This window comes from Saccopteryx leptura, chromosome 5, assembly GCF_036850995.1.
Source record: "Saccopteryx leptura isolate mSacLep1 chromosome 5, mSacLep1_pri_phased_curated, whole genome shotgun sequence".
NCBI lineage: Eukaryota > Metazoa > Chordata > Mammalia > Chiroptera > Emballonuridae > Saccopteryx > Saccopteryx leptura.
The window spans coordinates 212,226,613-212,253,976 of NC_089507.1; the positions used below are offsets into that span (position 1 = coordinate 212,226,613).

Sequence of the window (27,364 nt, forward strand, 5' to 3'; positions counted from 1 at the left end):
CAATGCTCCTGTTTTTCTTCAGGTTAAACATCTTCTGATCTTTTATCTCTTCCTTTTGTCTCAAAAATATAATGTTTAAAACTATGGACAGTATTCCAAGTAGAGTCTGATTTGTGCTGAGTAGGAAATCTCACTTTACACGTTGAAGATACTGTATTTCCATTACTGAATCTAAAATCACATTCATTTTTTGGGCAACCTCATCATCTTCTTCCTTTCCTTAAAACATGTACTGGCCGGTTGGCTCAGCGGTAGAGTGTTTGCCTGGCGTGCGGGAGTCCCGGGTTCGATTCCCAGCCAGGGCGCATAGGAGAAGCGCCCATCTGCTTCTCCACCCCACCCCTTCTTCTTCCTCTCTCTCTCTTCCCCTCCCGCAGCCGAGGCTCCATTGGAGCAAAGTTGGCCCGGGTGCTGAGGATGGCTCTGTGGCCTCTGCCTCAGGCGCTGGAATGGCTCTGGTTGCAGCAGAGTGACGCCCCAGATGGGGAGAGCATCGCCCCCTGGTGGGCATGCTGGGTGGATCCCAGTCGGGTGCATGCGGGAGTCTGTCTGACTGCCTCTCTATTTCCAGCTTCAGCAAAATACTAATACAAAACAACAACAACAAAAAAAACATGTACTGGTACTTAAGGCCATAAGACTTTTGCACACATAGGTAGGCATGACTCACCTGTCCTGTACCTCCACAGCTGTTCTTTTAGGCCAAAGTGGCAGGACTTTGGATTTATTCCTGTTCAAGTTCATTCTGTTAAATTCAGCCTGTTGAAACAGCCTGTTGAAGTATTTTTGGTTCATGGTTGGGTCATCCAGCATATTTGTCTTCTTGCCCAGCTTCTTGTCATCTGCAAATTTGATAAGTATGTTTTCTTTTCTCCATCTTAGTTACGAAAAGAGATGTTGCAGCCAGCCAGGCTGGAATCAGTCCACTGTACCATGCTATTGCGAGTAGATTGTAATGGGCAGGATTAATTTTTATGGAGATAGAATTGGTCCATTTAGACTGAACAATCCATAGTTATAGCAGGAATTATCTTTTAGGTGAGTAGTCCTGTTGTAGTTGCTTAGTGACTATTTAATGAGAAAGAATAGAAGTAAGTGTGGACATGAGAATGAGATTAGGAACTAGCTTGGGAAGTTGATGGTCCTGTTTATATTCTTATATATCATTAAATATAATATTGTATTAATTAATTAATAAAATATAATTCTTGTAGTCTTATGTAAGGTCTTAAGCACAGAGAGCCCTCTGGACTGTTTAGAGGCAATGTGATATAGGGGAAAGAGCCCTAAACTTGGCCCTGAGTTTATTTATTCATTTTTAATGGAGGGGGACAGACAGGGACAGGCAGGCAGGAAGGGAGAGAGGTGAGAATTATCAGTTCATAGTTGGGGCACCTTAGTTGTTCATTGATTGCTCCAGCCGAGCCTGTGACCCCTTGCTCAAGCCAGCGACCTCGGGCTCAAGCCTATTCATTTATTTATTCAGCAAATATATATTGAGTGCCTACTATGCTTAAGCCCTGGAAATACAGTGATGATAAAAAACCAGACTTGATCTTTGCCTTCATTAGAGCTTACATTCTGATATAGAAAACAATTTGATAATTACACAGATAAAATCATAATACTTTCTGTGATTTATATTCTAGACAACTGTTATCCAACAGAAATAAAATGCAAGCCACATATTTAATTTAAAAGTTTCTAGGATCTCCATTTAAAATAATAAAAAAAGAAAATAACTTAATTTAAATAATAGGTTTTATTTAATTCAATATATCTGAAATAACATTTCAACATGTAAGCAGTGTAAAAATTTTGAGATATTTGTTTTTTTCTTGAATGGAATCTTTGAAATCCTAAGTTTAGACCACATCTCAGTTTGAATTAGCCATATTTGAAGTTCTCAGATAGCTACATGTAGCTAGTGGCCTCCATATCGGACAGCATAGTACTTCACCGACTACTCTGTGTTTGGGCGAATTACTTGCCTTCCGTAGGACTCCTGTTTTCATGAGTAAAATGAAGGATTCATACTTATCTTCCACAGCTGAAAGTGGTTCCTGCCTGCCCTGTGGTGGCACAGTGGATAAAGCATTGACCTGGAACGCAAGGTCACTGGTTTGAAACCCTGGGCTTGCCCAGTCGAGGCACATACAGGAAGCAATTACTATGAGCTGCTGCTTCCCGTTCCCCCTCCTTTTCTCTCTCTCCCCACTCTCTAAAATTAATAAATAAAATCGTTAATAAAAATACAAGTGCTTCCTTCCATGTGTGAGGGAGCCTTCTGAGTTCTAAATAATCCTACAGATCTGGGTGGCGCTTACATGGGTATATGTAATATGTAAAAAAATCATTAAGTTGTACACTTTAGATTTATGTACTTGATAGTATCTGTGTTATACCTTTGTAAAAGTTTTTTAAAAGTCACTTTTGTTTCTTATTCTGTGTCCTGCTGAAATCACTCATGAGCTGACCTTCAGTGAATATATGTGATGTGAAAACTGCAAACAGCCAGTGACTCTAGACGTCTTATTCCCACCCAGGATGTGTCTAGTCCGAATGAAGCAGGAAGGCCGGACGGGGAAATACATGTGTCGTGTCATAGTTCACTTTATGTGGGAGGATGTTGAACAACGTGGCCGAGTCATGGGGGTAAGTGAATGCTGTCGGATTCTGGTCCCGGAAAACTCCAATGAGGGGTTGATTCGAAGTTTTATCTATTCTAGAATGGCCTTGCTTTTATTTTCTTTTTCTTAAAAAAATTTTTTTTTTAATTATTATTATGTTTTTAAGTGAGAGGAGGGGAGATAGTGAGATAGATTCTCACATGTGCCCCAACCAGGTACCACCTGCAACCCCCATCTGGGGCCGGTGCTCGGACCAGCTGAGCCACTGGCTGTGAGAGGGGGAGAGAGAGAGAAGGGGGAGAAGGGGAGGAGGAGGGAAGCAGATGGTCACTTCTCATGTGTGCCCTGACTGGGGATCGAATCGGGATGTGCACACGCCAGGCCGACACTCTATCCACTGAACCAACCAGTCACAGGCTATTTTATTTTTTAATTACAGTTTAGAGTCAATATTGTTTTGTATTCGTTTCAGGTGTACAGCTAGTGGTAGATACTCATACATTTTACAAAGTGGTCCTCTCAGTATTTCAAGTACCCACCCAGTATCATACCTAGTTAATACAATGTTATTGACTGTATTCTCTATCCTGTACCTTACGTCCCCATGATTATTTTGTAACTACCAATTTGTACTTCTTTTTTCCCCCATCGATTTGGGGGATGGAGGGAGAGGAAAAGAGAGGGAAAAAGAGGAGCATCAACACGTTTCACTTAGTTCTTCCATTTAGTTGTGCACTAATTGATCGCTTCCTGTGCACGCTCCGACGGGGTCGAATCTGCAACCTCGTGCTGGGGTGATGCTTTATCCATTGAGCCACCTGGCCAGGGCCCAATTTGTTCTTCTTAATTCCTTTACCTTTTCACCCTTCTCCTCAACCCCCTTTCTCTCTGGCAACCATCGGTCTGTTTTCTTTTTTTTTTTTGTATTTTTCTGAAGCTGGAAACGGGGAGAGACAATCAGACAGACTCCCGCATGCGCCCAACCGGGATCCACCCGGCACGCCCACCAGGAGCGAAACTCTGCCCACCAGGGGGCGATGCTCTGCCCCTCTGGGGCATCGCTCTGCCGCTACCAGAGCCACTCTAGCGCCTGGGGCAGAGGCCAAGGAGCCATCCCCAGCGCCCGGGCCATCTTTGCTCCAATGGAGCCTTGGCTGCGGGAGGGGAAGAGAGAGACAGAGAGGAAGGAGGGGGGGGTGGAGAAGCAAATGGGCGCTTCTCCTATGTGCCCTGGCCGGGAATCGAACCCGGGTCCCCCGTACGCCAGGCCGACGCTCTACCGCTGAGCCAACCGGCCAGGGCCAGTCTGTTTTCTTTATCTGTAAGTCTTTTTCTGTTTTGTTTGTTCATTTATTTTGTTCTTTAGAATCCACATATTAAGTGAAATCATATGGTATTTGTCTTTTTCTGTCTGACTTATTTCACTTAGCATAATACCCTTTAGGTCCATCATGTTATGAAAATGGTAAGATTTCATTCTTTTTTGTGGCCAAGTAATATTTCTTTGTATATAGTTACCACAACGTTTTTATCCATTCATCTGTTTGTGGGCACTTGGGTTGCTTCCATATCTTGGCTATTATACATAGTGCTTCATTGCACATAGAGGTGCATTTAGTCTTTTGAATTAGTGGTTTGGGTTTCTTTGGATAATACCCAGAAATGGAATCGCTGGGTCATAAGGCAGTTCCATCTTTAATTTTTTGAGGAATCTCCATACTGTTTTCCACAGTGGCTGCACCAGTCTGCATTCCCCCCCACAGTGCACAAAGATTCACTTTTCTCCATGTCCTCCTCAGTGCTATTGTTTGTTGATTTATTGATGATAGCCATTCTGACAGGTGTGAGGTAATATCTCATTGTGGTTTTAATATGCATGGGTTAATTTGGTTTCTCTCATTACAAAGCAAAGCTCTCTCTGTAGATTGAGAGGTAAAGAAAGTTTATAGATGTATTATAAAAGTCTTACATGTTCATAGAATAACTTGCTTAGTGACATTGAACACTTTTCATGTATCTGTTGGCCATCTGTCCTCTCTAGAGTTCTTTCCATGTTGCATGGGAGTTAAGTGGATGAGACTCACCCATATTTTACTTTTATTTACTATACTTATTCTCACATACTCTTGTTATTGCCTGATGGTTTCCTGTGCTTACTGTGTGTGTAAAGTGTAGTCTTTGAGGCTAACTTATGGAAATGATAGACGGCTACTGAGAGTCTGGGTTGAGGGTGTTTTTAAACTCTCCTGTCTTTAGAGCATCTGCATGTATAGGAAGCAGTGAACATGGGCTTGCCTTTAGAATACTTCTTTGACATTTGTATGCTTTTCTCTGGGATCACAGACCATTGGCATTTCTGTTCATCCTGAGAAGACGATAGTCTGTATCAGAATTTTAGCTGTTATCATCATCATCTGTTGTGGAGTGAGTACTCCACTGTCTTTGTAATTGTGCACTTTGGTTCCGTTTTCATTTTTCTCACTGCCATGCCTCTCTGCTGTCTTAGCTGCCTCGAGTGGGATCAGCGGCCGGGAGGGTATTCGTCCAGCTGAGCGTTCCACATGCTCTCAGGTGTGACTGCCCGTCTCGCTGGCAGCGCACAGTGGCTGTAGGGAAGTCCTGGCGACTGTCTCAGAGCATCCCAGTTAATGATGACCCGTGTTACTGGCCAGCCAGAGCCTGGGCAGACTGCCATGCAGTTACCCAGTGGCTCTTCTATTAGCCTGTTTTCCTATCACTGTTGACTAAACTCTGCTGGAAGTTGGACCACTAGAGCCATGTGGGCCAATTTGTCCCTCCCCCGAACAGCTTAATGAGCCATAGATTACTGACTCCTGGACCACAGGAACCTTCTAGTGCCCCCAACACACACCGCCCAGTGAATTTCATTTTGGACCTCCATCTGTATCTACACCACAGTATTCAACACTTGGAGCCTTTTCCTGTGTTACTTTATAATGTCTCTTCTACTTGACTGTATGCTTTATAAAGGCAGAATTGTCTTATCCGCAGTGTTTTACTTACACAGTTAACATTGGGTGAATAAAGTGAACTTCAGCTCTGAAATTCTGTTTTAAAGCCCACTTATATATCAGATAAATCATTTGAGTTATGAGTCCCTGGTCCAGGTGTAATCCATGTAGTCCTGTAGGAATCAGTCTTTCCTTCTTTTTTTCCCTTTCATTTTGTTCGGCCATTTTTCCTGTCTGAATTGTTCTAGATATGATGCTGCCCTGTAGAGAAGTGTGTGAGATCAGTGTGTCTTGCACTTGAACACTCCTCCGGCTCCCCTGGGATCTTGTTAAAATCCAGTTCTGGTTCAGTGGGTTCGAGGCTGGGCTGGTGATGGCAGTGCTGCTGGTGGGACGGGTAGGGAAGCCGCAGCCACACTTTGAATAACAAGACTTGAAACTCTTAAATTTGCCTTCATGAAGGGAAATGCCACGCTCCAGTTTAGTTACAAAGGCTATAAGTAGAAGGTGGTGATTTAAAAATAAAAGATTTGAAAGAATTGTGGAATCACTGTTTTTCTATTGTAATTGACTTGATGACCCCTTTCCAAACTCATGGCATAAACAAACACCCTTTATACAGGCAAGAAAATCACACAGTAGCCACTTCTAAGTTATAAATGTGATTGTGTGTGTGTGGAGAGGGGATTCCGGTCCTCCGTGTGTGCGCACAACCCGAGGAAACGGCGAGGGAGGGACCTGAGGCTGGAGCAGAGCTGGAGGCCGAAGCCAGTCTGGCTGGTCCCGCCCCGGCAGGCAGGTCTTTTCTCTCCGTGCTTCAGTTTTTCATTTAAAATTTTTAAAAAATGAGAAAAAGCGTGGTGGTCGGCTACGTGATATTCAGGTTTCTTTTTAGCTTTGAAAAGCTATGATTAGAAGGTGGTAATTTGCAGATCTGTCTGTGTTATTGGGTGCCCCAGGTGTACATCTTTAGGAAAACTTGTATAAAAAGTAGACTTTTTAAGACTGATCAGTGTAGGAGTGATTTTTCTTGTGCCAAAGAATTTTAGAGGCCGTTAGTTCCCCGGAGTGGATTGGTGTGGGGAGGATCGAGGACCAACAGAGCCACTGGCAAGTTAATGACGAATCAGACACTTGAATCAAGAACTCCTTTGAAATTAGAATTCCAGTCTCATTTGGTGGGAAATTTTTCATTTTATAAAAATTTACTTTTTTTCTAGCTCTTTAGGAGCCCAACTATTGTGAAAAATGAGACAGACTCATATATCTTCAGTGACGCTGGTATTATAAAGCAAGTGTTAAATTTGAGGTTACAAAAATCACATCAGTAATTTAGAGTGTTCTGACTTTTTTTAAAAAAACAACATTATTTGGGATTTAAACATATAAATTAGCTGTGGAAATAAAGTTCATTATATCACCTCATCTGGTCTTGTTTTATTTCATTAACTGGTTCTTAAAAACCTTTGTGAGCTGAGTTGCAGCTGAAGAGGTTGGAGACCATTTTTCCTTGGGTCCTTGCCTCACTCCTGAGTGTTGGTAAGAGTCGAGAACTAAGACTTGCCACAGCTGTAAAAACAGACAGCGCCTTTGGCCTCGGCTTTCTCCTGGTGCAGGCAGATTTCAGATGTAAATTTCACTTTCTGCCTCTCCTACTAATGAAGTAAGTTTCTTTTGCTGGGTTTGCAGCCAGGTGTGTCCAGTCTTGTGGCTAACAGGGGCGCTTTACTTAATTTTTCCATTTGTGACATTTCAACCAAACTTAAAAAACAAACATAAAAATTAGCTCAAGGCAGTGGCTCAAAGTGTTAATGGTAACCTTAGGCTGGCGGAATGACTTCCTCCCAGCTCTGTCCTGCCAGGCATCTCCGCCTTGTGGCTTACAATGAGCAGGTTTAAAAGCTTTCCAAGCCCTGGAGACTCGGTGGGAAGGGGTGGGGTGGGTGAGTTGTAGTTAAGAAAATGCAAGCTTATCCTTATCAGTGGTGCCTGGCGTGCCAGTTGCTTCAGCAAGACTCCGAGTGAGTTTTTGCTAGCACCATTCCAGAAGAAGGATGGGACACACACACACACACACACACACACACACACACACACGCACGCTCTGGTCACTTCGTGGTCTCCTGCTCTCTCTTTGGCAGAGCTGCTGGATGGGATGGTGCAGACGGCCGCCCAGGAAGAGGTGGAGGAGCTTTGGGCTGAATCGGGCTGAACTGGACTCCTTTGTAAAAGTCTACTTTGCTTTTCAGTACCAGCGTTTTACTTTGCAAGGCTCTCTGTGATCACACTCCAGACTCCTTTTCCAAACTCATTTCCCTTAGCTCTTCTTGAACCTTAAATATGTGAAACCTGCTAGCACATGTGCCTGGCACTGAGTAAGCACTCGGTGAACATCACATTCCATTCTGGCTTCACACACTCTCCGCTCCAGCCAGCTGTGTGCCTTGCCCTTCCCGTCCTGTCTTTCTTCGTGTGGTACAGAAACCCAGATTACCCTCACACTCCTCCACACCCCTCACCCCAACTGGAAGCCAGTCCTGGTTCCCCGCAGCCAGAGGTGCCATCATGATTTATACGTGTCCTTCTCTGGTTCTTACTGTTGCTACTCGTGTCACTGTCATTCATGGATGCTAACTGCCTTCCAGGTGAATTGGGGGGGGGGGCAGGATCACGTACATCCCTCTGTTTTCCCCAAAGGGCCCCTCATTGCCCCTTGGCTGAATGTGTCCAGTTAAATATCTCGTGAAAGAAGACAGTTCTGGAACCTACTAGAAGTACTGGGAAAAGTGGGGTGGGGAGGCAGCCTTTTGGTTCGGAGGACATTTGTGAGCTCTGTTAGTCTTAAATTGGACGTAAAAGAAATGAGATATTGTTTCCTCTACCCTTATTTTCTGTTTCTTTTTCCATGCTTTCCCATCTTCTAATGGAATTATTTGACTTAAAACACCAGTTTATACATAAAGAACTTTATGTTCCTAAACTAACAAACGCTTTACTTCTATAAAAGGTGGTAAAAATAAGAATTACAAGAACTCTAGAGTTTTTTTGGAAATTTCCTTCCAGGCTTCTGTAATTCTACTCACATATCCCTCCTCCCACAAAAACCTTCAAACTCCTTTTGTTCTACCATGAGGTAAAATTTTGTTATACTTTGCATCTCTAAGTCAGAATTAAAACGCATGCCAAAGGTATTGTTTTAAAAGATAAGAACCACTTTAAGGTATAACTCCCATGCAGCATGGTTTTTGTGGCCCATGGTATAAACAGTGGAGTATCAATACCGACTAGTCTCTTGGGCTTGAGGCCTTTCAATAGGAATGTATGTTTGTTCTCAGATATCAATATTTTTTTTTGAAAGTTTTGAAAATGTCCTAAGCTGTTGGAGTGGATGCTTGTTTATTAGGGGAGAGAAGGCTAAATTCTTCAGAGGCAGAGCATTCCATTTGCGGGTTGGCCAATGAATTAAACAGTGTCAGGCAGCCCTAGTCAGGTAGCTCAGTTGGTTAGAGTCTCATCCTGATACTCCCAAGTTTGCAGGTTTGATCCCTGATCAGGGCACATACAAGAATCAACCAATGAATGCATAGATAAGTGGAACAACAAATCCATGTCTCTCTGTCCCTCCCTCTATCAAATCAGTAAATAAAATAAAAGTTAAAAAAAAAACGGTGTCTTAAGTGAAGATGAACTTCTAGTAGTTGCATTTCTTTTCTTACACAAGTTTCATACCCTCCGGCTTTCAGAGGTAGCAGGGGTGTGCAGGCCCTTACCACCAGAATGCCAGCCTAAGGGGTTTGGTGCCTCTCCTCTGAGTGTGTCCTGGAGTCAGTTCCAGGGAGTGTCCCTGAAAGAGACTTGACAAACCTTTCTGCCTTTGAAATAAAGCGTGAATCTCCTGTGTATGCACACCTGTGTGTGCACATGGTCATCTGTCTCCTTGCCCTTTTTACCTTCACTTGTAGATTGTGAATTTCCTGAGGTCTGATTCATACCTGTCTCTGATTTCCTACGGTGCCAGAAATGGACTTTGTACATAATAGACATACAGTGAATGCTTCTTGTGTGTGTGTGTGTGTGTGTGTGTGTATGTGACAGAGACAGACAGAGGGACAGATAGGGACAGAGAGACAGGAAGGGAGAGAGATGAGAGGCATCAGTTCTTTATTGTGCCACCTTAGTTGTTCATTGATTGCTTTCTCATATGTGCCTTGACCATGGGGCTACAGCAGAGCAAGTGACCCCTTGCTCAAGCCAGAGACCTTGGGCTCAAGCTGGTGAGCTGTGCTCAAACCAGATGAGTCCATGCTCAAGCTGACAACCTCGGGGTTTCGAACCTGGGTCCTCCGCATCCCAGTCTGACCCTCTATCCACTGCGCCACTGCCTGGTCAGACCCGTGAGTACTTCTTGATGGCATTAATCAGTAAGCGGTCCCCTTGCGGTATTTTCAGCTTACCTCATGGAACCGCTATAGGAGAAACACAGTGACCAAAACTCTAGTTTTCAAAGCCCTGGTTGCCTCAGTCTTGCCTTTCTATAATATCCTGGTTAAGTACTCCTTGTGCTAACTAGTCCCAGTTTAGCTCATCATTCCAGAGTTGTTTACCTCTCTCCAGGACATCGCATCTCTTGCCTCTAGTCTCTCTGGATGCCCTGTTCCATTTTATTATTTTTGACCATAGTTATAATACATACTGCTTAGAGCTGTGTGTATCGGGCACAGTGAAAGCCATTTTCCACACCTCCCTTCCAGGGGTCACTCATGCTCTCCTAAATAAGTCTCACTCAGCAGACAAGGGGCAGGCAGTGGCATGTCCCATTTCACTTCTGATGTCATCACCATCAGTTCAGTGCCCCAAACTTGAATTCTCAGAGTCGCCCTCTACCCCTGCCTCATGCGCTGCATCTAGTGGGCCTGTCACATTGCCTGCCATGCTGTGTCGGGATTTTCTCTTCTCCTCTGTTCCTTTGCTTTGGGTCAGTCTTCTTCATCCTTCTTTTGCGCGCACGGCCTCCTAACTAGTTCCCGGACTTGCCCCATTCTGTGGAACCCTCCCACAATACAGATGCCCCCGACGTTCTTCCTAATCCCCCCGCTGTTAGAGCTCTCTGAGGGCTCTCGTCCCGGCAGGGCAGAGTTCAGACTTCTTAGCAATGGGACATAGGAGGACCCCCTCATCGTTACATAGGAGACTGTGCTTGTTCTTAGAAGATACACGTGGAAGTGTTTTGGGGTGAAATGTTTTGTTACCTGTGACTATCTTCAAATGACTTAGCAAAAGGGAAAAGCATGCGTGTGTATGTGTGTGTAAAGAGGACGTTTGAACGCACAGGGGTTAGAAGAGCTGGTCCTTCCCCTCGCCCTCACCCACACCCACGTGCAGTCAAAATCCACGTGCAGCTTCCATCTCCCCCAGAATTGAACCACTGTTGCCCAGAGGCCTTACTAACATAAACTCATTAGCCCTTTATTTTTTGTGTTATATACTGTTATAATATAGTAAGCTAGAGAAAAGAAAATGTTATTAAGATCAGAAAGGGAAAGTACACTTCTGTTATTTATTGAAACATAGGTATATGAGTGGATCCACAAAGTTCAAACCCGTATTGTTTAAGGGTCAACCCTAAATAGGTAATAAAGCAAATGTCACAAAATATTAATTGTGAATCTAAAGATTATAAGTTTTTGTTTTATTACTCTTACATCTTTTTTTTTTTTTTAATAAGTTGGAAATTCTTAGAAGTGGAAACTAGGGGGAGGAGAATTTTCACGTTCTAGCCCAGCCGGCCTGGCCTAGTTTCCAGCGAGCCCCACCTGCACACAGAGCGTTTCTGCGCAGCACCTGCACACACGCAGACAGATTTCCCGGGGTCACAGTGTGCCACGCTCCTTTATGGTTCTGGGCTTTTGTTTATGCTGTGCTCTGTCCGAAGTGGTCTTCACCCTGGTCTCCTCTGCTCATGACACTAAGACACCAGTGGATAGAACCTCCTTTGGGAAGCTTTTCCCAACACCCCCAATAATGTTAGTGTGTTTGGCCTCTCCCGTCCCTGTATTTCTGCAGTCCCTTGCCGAAACTTCTGAGATAAGACATACTGTAATTATGGGTTTGTGTAGGTCATGCCCGTTGGATGGGATGAGGACTTTAGGATCCCTTTCTTAAACAGAGTGCCCAACATAGTGACCCACTGTTGGGTGAGCAGAGATACTTGTTTTTGTTATTAATGACTGTCCAGTACTATCTCCCAAATACTAACCTAATGAATGATCTTCTTACATCATAACTGGATTCAATTTCACTGATTCCTCCCCTCACCTGCCAAAAAAAAAAAAGGGGGTTCATTTTTCTCTCCCTGCCCTGCCTCATAGGTTCCCTAGATCTCTGGTCATTCACACTTTTAATCCACTTCATAGAATAGCTGAACCTTAGAATGTTAGACTGGTGTCTCGTTAAATGGTTCTCAATCTGAAGGGGCTCAGTTGTGTCTAATTTGAAAAATCTCCCCACAAGATTCCTGACGCTCATCTCTGGTTAAGGGCACCGCTCCGCTCCCAGCCTCTCTCATTTCTATGGTGAGGAAACGGAGTCCCCAGAAGAATTGGTTTGCCTGAGGTCGTGCTATCGGAAAAGAGCCGGAGGAGGGCCCAGAGCAGGGCAGGCCCACTCCCAGTCCTGGGTGCACTCTGCTTTACCACCACCTCTCCCCCAGATCAGCCTCACGGCAGCTTCCTTCTCAGCCCTGTCACCTTCCCAAGGACGTGCAGAGACGAAGAGGACAGCTCTTCTTGACTAGAGGTGTTCCTTCTCACCGGCGCAGCCCCACCCCGAGGCCGCTTTCATTCAGAGCCCCTCGGCCAGTGCGATAGAGGTTCCCTACCCCACAGAACCAGCAGAGATTAGGGGGAAGAGGGATATGAGAATGCGAACAATGTTCTGAATTTGTTTCTTTTTCCAGTCTTTAGAGTCTGAATGTCTCCCCATCGTCTGAATTTGCCTTAGTTGATTTTACAGTTATTTCTCAGAGACTCCTTGCTTCTGTTTTTTTAAGAGTAGAGGAACACCGAGTCTGAACGTGGTGCTTGGAGAGGCTGGGCTGGGAGACTAACAAAGGCAGTATTATGCTGTGCAGGGCAGAGCCAATAAATGAGTTCGGGAGACACCTAGATGTGTTTCTAGAGGAGGCCGTGAGGGGGAGGGGTCTGCTGCAAAGGCAGAAAGGTGGGATTAAGATAAATTAAAATGGGGCCAGCACGGTGGATGAGGGGACAGCCTCTTCCTGTTCCCACCATTGCTGAAGATTTTTCATTCTGCTTAGTTCAGAAGTTAAAACGAGCCTTTACCACGTACCTCGTAGTCACGCTGCCGTCCCCCACTCTCTACCTAGGGAAGGAACTCCGTTGTAAGGCTGTTTCAGCCTGATACAGCCGTGTTTTGTTTTCAAGTGCTACGTCTGTTAGATGTTCCTGGAGGATCTTAGGCTGTTAAACTAGAAAGGAACCTTGGAATAATCTAGTGCAGAGATTCTCAAAAGTGTGGTCTGCAGACCAGCGGCCTCAACATCGCTTAGGAACTTATTAAAAATACAGGTTTAGGGCCCCACCTTGGATCTGATCAGAAACTCTGGAAATGGGACCCAACAGTCCGTGTTTTAGCAGAGCCTTCAGTTGGAGAGCCCGGCTCTAGTCCGAGCCTCGTTTTTACCTGATGGAAGAAACTGGCTCTGGGAGAGCTGAGCACGTTTAAGTTAGAAACCAGCTGAAGAGAAGAACGCAGGTCTCCTGATTGCCAGCCCTCCCTGCTGAGAATAGCAGGGTCAGCCTGACCACATGGTGGCGCAGTGGATAGAGCGTCAACCCCGGACGCTGATGTTCGAACCCCTGAGGTCGCCAGCTTGAGTGCAGGGTCATTGGCTTGAGCGTGGGATCACAGACATGACCCCATGGTAGCTGGCTTGAAGCCCAAGGTCACTGGCTTGAGCAAGGGGTCACTGGCTTGGCTGGAGCCTCCACACTCCCTCTCTTCAAGCCACATATGAGAAACAATCAGTGAACAACTCAAGTTTCATAACTACGTGTTGATGCTTCTCATCTTTCTCCTTTCCTGTCTCTGTCTCTTTCTCCCCCTAAAAAAGAAAGAAAGGAAGAAAGAAAGCAGGGTTTGGACATGGGCTAGTAACATGTGGAAATGAGAGTTTTGGCATCATGCAGAAACAGAGCTCCCAGTAGTAACAGCCGACATTTTTTGAGCACACCCTTTCTGTGGTGCACTTTATAAGCACCTTTTGAATTTTGCATTTTACAACAGTCTTCCCTGTGAGATAGGTAATATTTCCATCCTCGTTTTACAAATGAAGAAATTAAGGCTCTGAAAGGTGGTGTGTTAATTTCCTACAGCTGCTGTAACAACTTACCACAAACTCATTGGCTTAAAACAACAGAAATTTATTCTCTCATAGTATTGGAGGCCAGAAGTCAGTTCCACTGAGCTGAAATCAAGGTGTTAGCAGGGTCATCCTCCTTCTGAAGGCTCTAGGTGAGAATCTGTTCCTTGTTCCTTTCAGTTCGTTTCTGGTGGCTGCTGGCATTCCTTGGCTTGTAGCCACATCACTGCAGTCTCTACCTCTATGGTCACGTTGCTTTCTCCTCTTTCATCTGAGTCTATGTGCCCTCTGCCTCCCTTTTGTAAGAGTACATACACATGATTACATTTAGGGCCCACCTGGATCGTCCAGTATACTCCATCTGGAGATCCTTAATCTGATCACAGCTTCAGAATCCTTTTCTGCTATGTTAAAGTGATATTCATAGATTCCAGGAACTGGGGTGTAGCTATCTTTTGGGAGCCCACTATTTAGCCTACCAGTCAGGTAACGTAGTCAGGCTTACACAGTACATACGGCATCCTGGATTGGAACCCAAGCCTGCCAGACTCTAGCGCCCATGCTCTTAATCACTGCTTTGCGTTGCCTGAAAAGATCATTACCAAAAACTGTGGCTCTAGCATGAGCATTAAGATTGTTCACTGAAGCACTCTTTCCTTCTTTTTCTAACGTGCATAGCATCACCTGTCACCTAGCACTGAACCTACGTGTCCTTTAGTATCTCTGTATATGATGGTTCTGATTCAGTTAAATTGTTAGCTCCTAGAAGACAGAGACTGTACCCTTTTTAAAATAAGTATGCAATTTTATGCAACCATCACCACTATCTAATTCCAAAACATTTTCATCACCTCAGAAGAAACTTCATGCCCATTAACAGTCACTCCCCATTTCCCGTTCCCCCCACCCCCTGGCAGCCACTACTCTACTTTCTGTCTCTATGGATTTACCTACTCTGGGCATTTCATATAAATGCAATCACATTATATGTGGCCTTTTGCGTCTGGTTCCGGTCACTTAGCATAATGTTTTCAAGGTTCATCCATATTATAGCGTGTCTCAGTACTTTCACTTTTTCTAGTCTTGTATGGATTATAACACATTTCCTTATCTATCCATCAGTTCATAGACATTGGGTTGTTTTCATTTTTTGGCTTTTATGAATAATGGTGCTATGAACATTCACATACGAGCATTTGTCTGACCATATGTTTTCATTTGGGGGGGTATTTACCTAGGAGTGGAATTGCTGGGTCATATGGTGACTCTATGTTGAGCTTTTTGAGCAACTCAGATATTTTGTCTTACATTAAGTTATTTGAATTCCTAGCATTGTTCATTTGTTCATAAAGAAATAATATTTTCACCATATGTCGTCTTAATCATATCTCTCATCTTGTTGCCAAATAAATATTTGCATCCATAATTTTCAACAGTAAAGAGAAAGGATGGTATGGTATGATGAAGGAAGTTCTGGCCAGGCCAGCCACTCTCTGGGTGAACTTGAGTGAGTCAAATCTCCTCACCTCTCTGGGGAGGAGAGCTAGATGATTTCTAAATTCTCTTCCAGACTTAACATTCTGCAACTCTGTGGACGTCTGAAAAGCTAGCCTTGTGTTAAATCCCAGAGCTTGTGTTCTGTTTATTTAGCAGTTCATCATTCTCTGTCTTATTTCTGTTCCCAGACACAAACAGGGTTTTGCCCATCGATCCATCCGTTTTGTTGTGGCCTGCTAGCTTCTACGTACTATTCTGTGCCTAGCCTCTAGGCACTGGAAATGCAAAGATAATGAAGGTACTGTCCCTGACTTCCAAATCTAGAAGAAGACACATATAAACAGGTGATTATGGTAGAGATTATGGTACTTAAAATTTGCTGAAAAGACCTGGAGGAGGAAAGCTTGGGGTAGGTGACATTCAGGCTGTGTCTTTTCAGATAAGTGTGGCCAGACAAGAAGAGCGTCCCTGGCAGGGAAGCAGTGCGGGTGAAGGCAGAGTGATAGGAGAGGACCAAGCCTGCTGGCCTCCACCTGGGGCCTTTCCCCTTCTGTACCTGCGGTGGTGAAAGCACACTCTCTATCCACACTGGCTCCACATGAGTGTACAGTATTCATACTCACTGACTCAGAGGTCTGCAAAGTAACATATTTGATCTAAGTCCTGGCCACCTGTAGATCTTCTTCCCTGTTTCTTTTCTTTTTCTTTCTTTTTATTCTTTCCAAGTAAGGGGAGAGGAGACAGTAAAACAGACTCCTGTATGCGCCCCGACCAGGATCCACCTGGTAACCCCCATCTGGAGCCCATGCTCTGCCCATCTGGGGCCATGTTTGCAACCAAGCTATTTTTAGCACCTGAGGCAGAGACTCCACAGAATCATCCTTAGTCCCTGGGGCTGATGCGCTCTAACCAATCGAACCATGGCTGTGGAGGGGGGGAGGTGGTTCTCCAGACGGTCACTTTTCCTGTGTGCCCTGTCTGGGAATCAAACCCACATGCCAGGCCGATGCTCTATCACTGAGCCAATTGTCCAGGGCTTTCTTCCCTGTTTCTGAAGGGGTCTTCAGACTCAATTTCACCAAATATCTAAAGAGCCTTGGTCAAGATTTGGGTTTTCTCCATAGCATCGCTTAGTTTGGGCTCTCACAAATGCCCTCTCGTTCTCGTTTTAGTTACATAAAAATATTAGCAACGTAACATTTTACAAATGATCAGCATAGCACAAACTAAATTTCTAACCTTTGACTAGAAACATATATATGGAAGGCTTTGTGTTTGAAAGTGCCCCCTTCCCAGCCTCCTAGCCTTCATGAGAGGTCATTGTATAGTTCTTTCCATGGTCACTGTTCTCTTCCCTTTTACTGGAGGGCAAAACTAGGGCAGAGAAATAATTTTTATTCACTTCTGAAAGGTTACAGTAATAAAGAAACTCTTGTTAACATCAGAGAACGTTGCAGCCAAGAGTTTTCACAGTCTGGCATTGTTTATTTTACATGTAATTTGGAACCTTCTGCACTCTTAAAATATTGGCACAAAAATGTTTTAACTGTTGAAGTACTTCATTGCACAGCAGTAGTGTGGTGTCAGAGGGGCAGCAGGGCTCTGGAGAGCCGTTTTCCCTGTTCCTGTTGGAGAGAAAAATGGCATAAGCGTGTGTGTGTGTGTGTGCGCGCGCGCATGCATGTCCGCATGCGCACACATGTGTGTGCATTCACATTCTCTCGTGTGTTTATGAACCTCTCTGCATTTAGAATTAAGAAGTTGGTCCTGATGAACTTACATGTTTTTCTTTAACAGTGAGAATGGTATAGCAGTCCCGCTTCCCCGTTGCTATGGTGCCGGAAAGTACAGGGCTTCTCTTATTTGATGTTATTCCTTATCCCCTTTGTGCCTCACACGCACTTTATCGTTTCACTCTTTCTTGTTACTTCTGTTGTGGTTGAGACGTGTACTATGGGCCAGACTCTGTGCCAGGCATCTCTCAGACAGCGTCTCGTTGAGTTTAACAGGTTGCCTCATTACAGAGGCGAGTGTCCCCATTTTGCAGCTGAGGAACACTGAGGGGGCAGAAAAGTCCAAGGACCTGGCAGTGGCCACCGTAGTAAGTCACAAGTCTATGTCTGACTGATTTTTAAAATTTTTGCTATTTTGGCCTCACTACATATGTGCCTTTTATTGTGAGCCAACTTGAACCTATTTTTGGAAGTAAGTTGAATATGAATAATGAATGAGCGAGCAAACTAATGACTAAGCCATCCACCGATAGGAGCAAGGTCGCCTGTGTTAGTCAGGTAATAGTACGTAGAATAGGGAGCAGCGAGTGCAGGACCTCTCAGCCCCTCTTTGCCCAGAGAGAGCCCTGTTCCCTCTTGGAAGACACTTACCTTTGGCTTCTTGACCCGTAGGAACAGTTCCTGTGATGGAGGATCCAAATTAGTACGTTGATGTGATTTTGGGCCAGGGAAACAGCCCTTTCCCCCCATATTTAGTGAGGGCTCCCTTTAAGATGTGGGTATTTTGTACTAAAATGTCCAAAGGCCAGCACTTAGTTTCCCAAGTAGTTATTTCCTATCACATGAGCTTTGGAGCCAGGGAGACCTGGGTTCTGACCCCAGCTCTGCCGTAGTTGGCCTGGAGATCCTGGGCAAGTCTCTCTACCTCTCGTCCCCGTTCCTTCTTCTGTAACACACGCCACGCGCAGTGTGTGGCTTAAACAGTAGGATGCTTGTAAAGACTTAGCACATCGCCTGGCACACTTTTGGCGCCTGATAAATTGGGCACTGTATTAGACCTTTTCTGTGGCACCTGACAAAGGCTGCCTTATTCATAATGATTTATGTATACGTCTGTCAGGCCCCGCTGGATTCTGGCTTTCTAGAGGACGGAGATCGTTATCTTTCATCCTCGTGTCCCCTGTGCTGCCTGGCGTGGGTCACGGGCGTAGCAGGCACTCGGGCGATGCTGGCCGGCTCTCTCGGGATGACTTGGACAGAGCAGGGCGGGCACGAATGTTTTAGTTTCTCCATCTGAACCTGGGGACATAGTAACCCCTTATTTTGAAGCCTTTGAGGACAATTTAAAACGATATGTGTGAAGTGTTTGGAGCCCTTTGAAAGGAGGGTACTGGGGGAAATTAATGGTGTTTTTGCTGTTCTTGGGAAAGCCCTTTGTGGTTCCCAGCGAATAAATTACTTGGAGTGAGTTTTCTAACACCTCCTACTCTGCTCTGCTCACTGAGACTTTTTTTTTTTTTAATAACTGCTTTAATGCTTCTTTGCTCTGGCTTATAAAGATATATATTTTTGGTTTTGGACTTTTGACCCCTTTCTGCTCCCAAGAGAGAAATTTCTATCAGAATAATAAAAGGTGTAAACTGTGTGTGTTGCCCCTTTTCTGGGCCTGAGCAGCTCAGCTGCTGGGGTTAAGAATCAGCAAGCCTGTGGTTTATGCCTGCTTTCGGGAGGAGTCGGGGATGGTTCCCATCAAGTGCCCAGTGGCCTTCCCGGTGTCGCCCACACCGTTCCTTTGCATCCCTGCCCCATGCCCGTTTGCTAAGTTTCTCCAGCTCTCAAGTGAACCCTGTTGTCTTTGGTGTGTGGGGTTTGTGTATTTATGGCCATACCTCTCCTCTTTCAAAGACAGAAAATGTTTATAGTCTGTTGTGCTTTAGGCCCCGAGCGGTGCCACTGGCCAGAGGAAGAGCCTTCGTCTAGAGGAGATGGCGGGGGTGGGGAGCTAAAAGCCACTTACTAGTCTCGGAGCCAGAAGAGTAGGGACTCTTCTAATGACTTGGTTCCACTGTTGACCAGCAGGCTCAGGTGCGAGCTGGACCAGGTTATTTCTCAGGGCCCTTCCAGCTTGGCAAGAAATCTGTGAGAGAAGAATATTCCAACCCATGTAGAATTTGCAAGAGTGAATAGCAGTTTGCCAGACTAGCTGTTTATCTCTAAGCCGCTCTTGCCCTGGGCCTATTGTGCTGGGATGACTGGCTGCGTCCCTGTGTCCGCAGCTCAGAGGCCCAGGAGAGACTGATGGTGTGGGGTCATATGTGGAGCTCAGAACATGCTAGCGTTGTCTGGTCTGAAGCAGTGGGTGCACATAGATGTCAGAATCCCACCTGGTGGTGACCGCTGGGCCTGTGTAATAGAAGTCCAGACTGCTCTGGCTGATGGCAGGAAGTCCCAGTCGTGGCTAGACCTAGCTGGTCAGAATTACAAAGCGGTCAGTGTTTATATATATTTTATGTACTTAAAGTGGCCTGCAATCTTCTAGAAGCTTGACGGCCACAATGACGATTCGAATTCACCTCTTTCCAATTGAGGACACTTCATTCTGGCCAGAAAAATGGCTCGTTCAGTGACATATTACAGCAGAGCAGAGGCCAAACTCACCGCTGATTCATCCTGTTGCTTTTCCATTCCATCACACTGTCACCTTTGCCGTCCTCTCGAGCTGCCACACACGCCCTCCATTTGTATGTGTCTTACAGACCTTTTCTGACCTTTCTCTCTGAAGGTCAGTCCCAGTGTCCAGCACAGTGCTTAGCACATAATAGGCGTTCGTCAAATGTTAGTGAATGAGGGGCTGAACTCACAGTCTATTCCTGACACATTTTCTAGAGGCAGTTCTCTGTTGCTGCCTTCCCTGATTAAGTAATTAATGCTGAACTGTTAATGGATGCCGATAGGATAATGGTTTAATGGTCTCAGATAACACCTGCATTGTAATGGGGGCTTTCTGTAAAGTCACGAATTCTGGAAAAGGCGTGATTGCAGTAGCACTTTGAGGAGCCCTTGAGGTGATGTCCCGCACTCTGTGTCCTCCCACAACGTGGGCAGGTGCCCACCTTTCTCCTGTGGCTTTAACCCCTCCCTGGGCACTGCCAGAGGGTGGTGACTCTGCGAACGTCTGGGTGGCTACATGAAGAGGTGCTGGGAGCTCAGGGGTCAGACCTAGGGCACAGTAGAGCCAGACGCTGAGTGCAGCTGCCCCGCGTGTGCTGTGTTTCTGGGCCCATTGGGGAGGCAGCTGGAACGCCTTCTTCCCTGTCGTTTCCCGGAAATGCTGGGTGAGCGACCCTGTGGGGTTGGTTAGAACTGAGGGGGCCTGGCAGAAAGGCGGGACTTCTTTCCCCATGTCATCTGTTCAGCTGACCTCTTCCGAGTGGTGGTGATAGTTGCCATAAGTGACTTTGGTCCTTTGGTCCTCAGAAGAGCAGGAGAGACTACAAAGCATCCTTCTTTGAAACAACGACTGGCAGGCCTCAGTTGCTTACTGATGCACAGGTCCAGCCTCATCGAGACTCCCTGTCAGCTGCTGCCCTGGTCCCCCCGCCGCCCAGTGCTCGGATCTCAGATCCATCCTGCAGATCATCCGGCAGCTGGGCTCCTCTGCCTGCACACTGGCCGCTATGTGAGGTACCCAGCATGCAGAAACCCACCCTGGCTCCCTGGGGCCGGCTGGGTGGGCACCGTCCCCCTTCACCTGTCCTCACGGCTCTCTGGCTCACATCACGCCTGTCTCTCTGCCTGCAGAACTTTTCTCCCAGTCTCTGCCTGTCCGCATCCTACTAATTCCTCCTGCAACCTTCCCGAATCATTCCAGATCTTACATGTGCGTCTTTTTCTACCCATATGATAATATATTTCTTAAGAGCAGGGATCATGGGCGTCCTCAAGTAACCTCCTCAGGGCCTCGCACAGAGCAAGACCCATTGTAAGCACCCAGGAAGTGCTTCTTGATTGGCTTTAACCACTTGCTTCGTTGTATTGCAAGGGCTTCAAGGAAAGAGCAGCATGAAGTAAAGACACAGACAACAGTACAGTGATGACCAGAGGGAAAGGGGGTGGGGACAGCTGGGAGAGGGTACATGGGAGATAGATGGTGACAGGACACGACTTGGATGGTGAGCCCACATACAGCATATGGATGATGTATTATAGAACTGTACACTTGAAACCTATGTAGTTTTATTTACCAATGTAACCCCAATAAATTCAGTAAAAAAATTGACATAGGTATTGAGACATCTGTGCTAGGTATATGGTAAAGCATTTTCTGAATAATGTTTTCTTGACTAGTTTTCCTCACTGGTCCCCTTGGTCCTGTCATCCAGCGTGGGGGTGCGGAGCAGAGCGGCGTGTGTGCAGGCATGAGGCCTCCCGTTCTCCCTCTGCGTCGTCAGAAGGTGTCACTCAGCACCTGCTCTGTGCCAGGTGCTGGGCTGCGGGTACAGATGGGACCAACATGTGGCCTTGTCCTCCAGGCGTTTACAGTCAGTCTTCCTTCACTGTCCGTGGTTTGTCCCCGAGCTTCTCCTGCTTTCTTATCAGAGCTTGTCTGCTCGGGCAGCAGCAGCTTCTCAGCCTCTCCTCGCCTCGGTGCGCCCCAGTCCTGGGCAGTTCCCATCGTAAGGACCTGGAATGACAGGATTAGGGTGCTTGCACTAAATTATCATCTAGCATTCTATATATACTACTCACAAAAATTAGGGGATATTTCAAAATGAATATGAAGCACTTAACAAAAGAAGCATTTGATTTGTTTTTATTAAACAAGAACATCAGAAAAACAAACGGCCTGACCAGATGGTGGCGCAGTGGATAGAGCGTCGGACTGGGATGCAGAGGACCCAGGTTCGAGACCCGAGGTCGCCAGCTTGAGCGCAGGCTCATCTGGTTTGAGCAAAGCTCACCAGCTTGGACCCAAGGTCGCTGGCTTGAGCAAGGGGTTACTCGGTCTGCTGTGGCCCCCAGGTCAAAGCACATATGAGAAAGCAATCAATAAACAACTAAGGTGTCGCAACGAAAAACTGATGATTGATGCTTCTCATCTCTCCGTTCCTGTCTGTCTGTCCCTATCTATCCTTCTCTCTGACTCTCTGTCTCTGTAAAAAAAAAACAACCAAAAAAAAAAAAACCAAAAACAAATGACAAATCAAAGAAAGTTGTTCGATTATGCAAATAAGATGCAAAACCAACTTTTATTTTTATTGGCGAACATGCACTGTACAAAGGCTGGAAGTACTGGAGTATCTCCACGTCCCCCTGATTTTTGTGAGCCTAGCTATTTTGCTTACTGTGTCCCTTCCTCCCCTTCCTAGAATGTAAGCTCCAGGAGGTCAGGCTATCTTTTGTTGATTGCTGGAGCCCCAGCCCCTGGAACGTGCTTGGTGCGTGATTAGCAAGGAGCGTACATTTGTTGAACGATGGAGGCATTATTGAATTGTTTTTTTTGTTTTTTTTTTCATTTTTCTGAAGCTGGAAACAGGGAGAGACAGTCAGACAGACTCCCGCATGCGCCCGACCGGGATCCACCCGGCACGCCCACCAGGGGCAGACGCTCTGCCCACCAGGGGGCGATGCTCTGCCCATCCTGGGCGTCGCCATGTTGCGACCAGAGCCACTCTAGCGCCTGGGGCAAAGGCCACAGAGCCATCCCCAGCGCCCGGGCCATCTTTGCTCCAATGGAGCCTTGGCTGCGGGAGGGGACGAGAGAGACAGAGAGGAAAGCGCGGCGGAGGGGTGGAGAAGCAAATGGGTGCTTCTCCTGTGTGCCCTGGCCGGGAATCGAACCCGGGTCCTCCGCACGCTAGGCCGACGCTCTACCGCTGAGCCAATTGAATTGTTTTCCTCTGGGTCTAGCAGCATTATTAGTTTGTATGGCTCTATTAAGGACCACTTCACTCACTCATTTATTTGTTCAAGGGTCATATTTGTCCCTCACCATGTTCTAATCCCTAAATACTGTTGGTAGAGTGCACCAGAGAGATGTGATCTTACTGGGATCACAGTCTAGTTTATGCAAAGAAGAGAAATGAAGTCGACTCTCTCCTAGGTGAAGTTGCAAACTAAATAGATGAAGAAATAAGATAATGAATTCACCTGGGTGTTTTTCCCTGCAGATTTCCTAGAGAAACTGGCCCAGAGCAGGGCCGATAGCGAAGGCAGGATGACGTAGGAATCTAGCCAGCCTCCAGGCACTGCAGGGAGGGGCGGAGACTGGCAGGCTGCTTCTCAGGTGGAGGAGGGGCTTGGGTTTGTAAACTCCTTTCTAAGGCAGCATCGCAGTGATTGGGGCTTAGATTCGCACCAGCCATGTGACCTTGGGCAAGGGCCTTGCTCTCTGTTCTTTAGTTTCCTCGCTATAAAATAGCTGTAGTGCCCGCCACACTTTACAGCATTGTGGAGGTTAAATTAAATGAGCTATCATGTGTGGGACTCTTTGAACAGTGCTTGAAGTAGATAGGCCTTTGCTGCTATTAATTTTATCACTTATTGTTAAGCATTTTTATCTCACATGATAATGTAAAAAGAAAAAGGCATGGCAATTTTGCATCCTTTTCATGGAAAAATAGAGAGATTATTTTTTCAGAGTCACAAGGTGGGGAAATGGAGATTTTTGGGTCAAGAATTTACTTTGATTTCAGAGCATCTGTAAGGTCCAAGGGGGACTTGAACACAAGTCAGTAGACAGAACCCCTCTTTAGCAGATACACCGTGTTAATTGAGGATTTCTTTTTACTTTAGATAAAATGTTTACCCTTTAAGAAACATTTTACTGAAAAAAGAGGACAAAATGAGTTCTCCTGTTGAGACGGGGCCACTCTCAGAGCTCACAGGCCACGGGTCCGTCCCACTTTCAGGGAGTATCTGAATGTTGCTCCTGGCCTCACCCTTGGCCTCCTCGTTACTCAGGGAGGAGTGATCACATCGCTCCTGCCCAGAATCCAGGCTTAGCCATTCTCGGCACTTCTGCAGGATCCCGAAAGCTACCAGCTGAATGGCCATTCTCTTTAAGCCTTCAAGTAAAAGAAGGTTGGACTAGGAATCAGAAGACCTTGCTTCTGTGAACATCTCAACCATCTCTGAGCTGGGGGATAATTTGGAGAACCTCCCAACCTTTCTTTGTTTCCTCATTCCTGCAGCAGAAAATGCACTTGCTCAGATTTCCACAGGGTCTGAACAGTAGGGCTCTGAACAGTAAGAGTAAGGGAACCACAGTGAAAGACAAGCATTCTATGACCCGTGGGGAACAATGGAAATGTCCACTCTACTGTTTGTGACTGGAGACGTCGGTCCAACCTCCTCTGCGTAGCTGAAGTCACCGGTTAACACGTGGAATTCCGGTCCTTTGGGGGCCCATCTCTTCTGTGCCCCTGACTGCAGAGAGAGGAGGCAGGGCTGTTTGATGAAAGGGCTGGGACTCTCGAGGTCAGGATCCTCTGAGAAAATGTTGCTGTCCAGGCAACATGATACCTAACTGGGAATGGCTGAGTGGGCAAGGTCTCTGGCTGGGGTCAGTGAGCTCAGTGCTGCTTTAGGTTGTTTAGATCCTCAGCACCCAGGGCAAGTGACAGTGCCCAGGCTCCATTAGCAGAGAACTCACTAAATTGTCAATTGTCCGTTTTCAGCTCTTTGGCTCGTATATCTGTGCATTTGAGATGGCCGGTATTGATAGGGAACACGCATCCTAGAATTTTCCACTGTCCCCAGACTACCTAAATTTAATTGAAAATCATTACAAAAGCAAAGTTGTGCCTGCAGCATTTCTGCACTCAAGACTGTTGTCATGAGGTCCAGGGTGCAGCTGAGGAGCCTGCAAGTGTCTCTGAAAGCCAAGGTGTGTCGGCGGCATCTCGCTGAGGGTAGTCAGGTCTCAGGGCTGCAGGTGGAACTCGGAGGTCCTGGAAGGATGATGCGCACTGACCTGTGGTGAACAAATTGCTGGGAAAGGGGCGCAGACTCCCAGGCCCTGGTGCGCTGTGCTCCTGCGCCACTGGAGACGCCTCCCGGGCACAACCTAAGTACACGTCTTGCTCATATTACATCTCGTCCAAGTAAGATTTTCCATTACCGCAACCGAGGAGACACCGAGGGCACGGTGACTGCTAACACCCGACAAGACTGGTTGTCTACGCTTGGTGCTGCCACGGTCACAAAGTCATCAGCTTGTGATTAGATGTCACTGTTGCATCCTTTCTACAGCCAACAGTCAGGGAGGGTTGATGCTGTGTGGGTCATGGCCTTACCTTCTCTCCTCCACGTCCACCTGATCATCGAATCCTGTTGTTCTCTGTAGACATTTCTCTTGAAAGCATTTTTTCTTCCTCTCTGTTCCTCCTCTTGCCATATATATACTATATATATATATATATATATATATATACACACACACACACACACTATATAATTTTTTTCATGTTTTTTTTGTTTATTTATTTATTTATTTTACAGAGACAGAGAGAGAGTCAGAGAGAGGGATAGATAGGGACAGACAGACAGGAACAGAGAGATGAGAAGCATCAATTATTAGTTTTTCATTGCGACACCTTAGTTGTTCATTGATTGCTCTCTCATATGTGCCTTGACCGTCGGCCTTCAGCAGACCGAGTAGCCCATTGCTTGAGCCAGCGACCTTGGGTCCAAGCTGGTGAGCCCCGCTCAAACCAGACAAGCCTGCGCTCAAGCTGGAGACCTCGGGGTCTCGAACCTGGGTCCTTCTGTATCCCAGTCCGATGCTCTACCCATTGCGCCACCGCCTGGTCAGGCTATATAATTTTTTTTTATATTTTTCTGAAGTGATAAGCTGGGAGGCAGTCAGACAGACTCCCGCATGTGCCCGACCGGGATCCACCCGGCATGCCCACCAGGGGGCGATGTTCTGCCCATCTGGGGCGTTGCTTTGTTGTGGACAGAGCCATTCTAGCGCCTGAGGCGGAGGCCATGGAGCCGTCCTCAGCACCTGGGCCAGCTTTGCTCCAATGGAGCCTTGGCTGCAGGATGGGAAGGGAGAGACAGAGAGAAAGGAGAGGGGGAAGGGTAGAGAAGCAGATGGGTGCTTCTCCTGTGAGCCCTGGCCGGGAATCGAACCCAGACTTCCATTCGTCGGGCCGACGCTCCCCAGCTGAGCCCTCCCCAGCCAGGGCTCACTTATATTAATTCAGTTTCTCACCAACTCCCTCCTGAGCCACGGCAGCAGCCTGCTCTGATACACCTGGCTCCGCATTACTTTATGAAAGTAAGTCCGTCCATGTGTCTTCCCTGTCTAGAACTCTGTCTTTCCTTCAGGGGATATTTAAGGCCATTTACAATCGCACGCAAACTGCCTTTCCAAGTCTTACCTTTGCTTCTTCCATCATGAGCTCTTTCTTACGAATTTTTCTCCAAAAAGTCTATACTTTCACTTCTGTCTGGATTTCCACATGCCATTCTTTCCAAATAAAAAGTTAATCTTGTTTACATTTAATACTTCGTATAATAAGTGTTGCCTTATCCCTGAAGCCTTTCAGCCCCAGACTTGCTATTGCCGTTTGTTACATACAGTGTGCTCAGTGTTTGTTGGTTTCTTTAAAATTGATTTTAGAGAGAGAGGAATGGGGTGGGGGGAGAGAAAGAAGGAGGGAAACATTGATTTGTTGTTCGTTCATTGGTTGATTCTTACATGTGCCCTGACTGGAGATCAAACCTGCAACCTTAGCATATCGGGACAACACTCTTAACCAGCTGAGCTACCTGGCCGGGGCCTGTGCTAGGTGTTTCAGTCATTTGTGTGTGGTGTGTCTTTCACATGAGATTACAAACTTCTTGAGGACAGGTACTATGCTTTATTCATTTTTTACCTCCAGCATGTACCACAATGCCTAGAATATATATAGTAGGCACTCAATATATGCTTATTAAACATGTATAAGGCAATGTAGAATTCTGTACCCAGTTAGTTTGTGGTCTAATAAGGACCATCAATGACTTCATGATATTACTGCTCAGACTGGGGTCAGTATCCTAAGAGAGGCTTTAATATATACACCTGGTTAAGTCACAGATTGGAATACTTATGGAAAAGAATCATTTGTAATTGGAATTTTCTTTTGTGGTAAAATGTAT

General features: G+C 46.0%; 1 protein-coding gene across 2 annotated transcripts in view; it reads left to right on the forward strand.

Moving 5' to 3' along the window:
* Positions 1-27,364, forward strand: part of UQCC1 (ubiquinol-cytochrome c reductase complex assembly factor 1) — a 101,125-nt gene that overhangs the window by 52,789 nt on the left and 20,972 nt on the right. For both annotated transcript variants that reach the window (XM_066383997.1, XM_066383998.1), the window contains one exon: positions 2,547-2,655. In XM_066383997.1, coding sequence (XP_066240094.1) covers positions 2,547-2,655 — 109 coding nt within the window. The remainder of the gene's footprint in view (positions 1-2,546; positions 2,656-27,364) is intronic.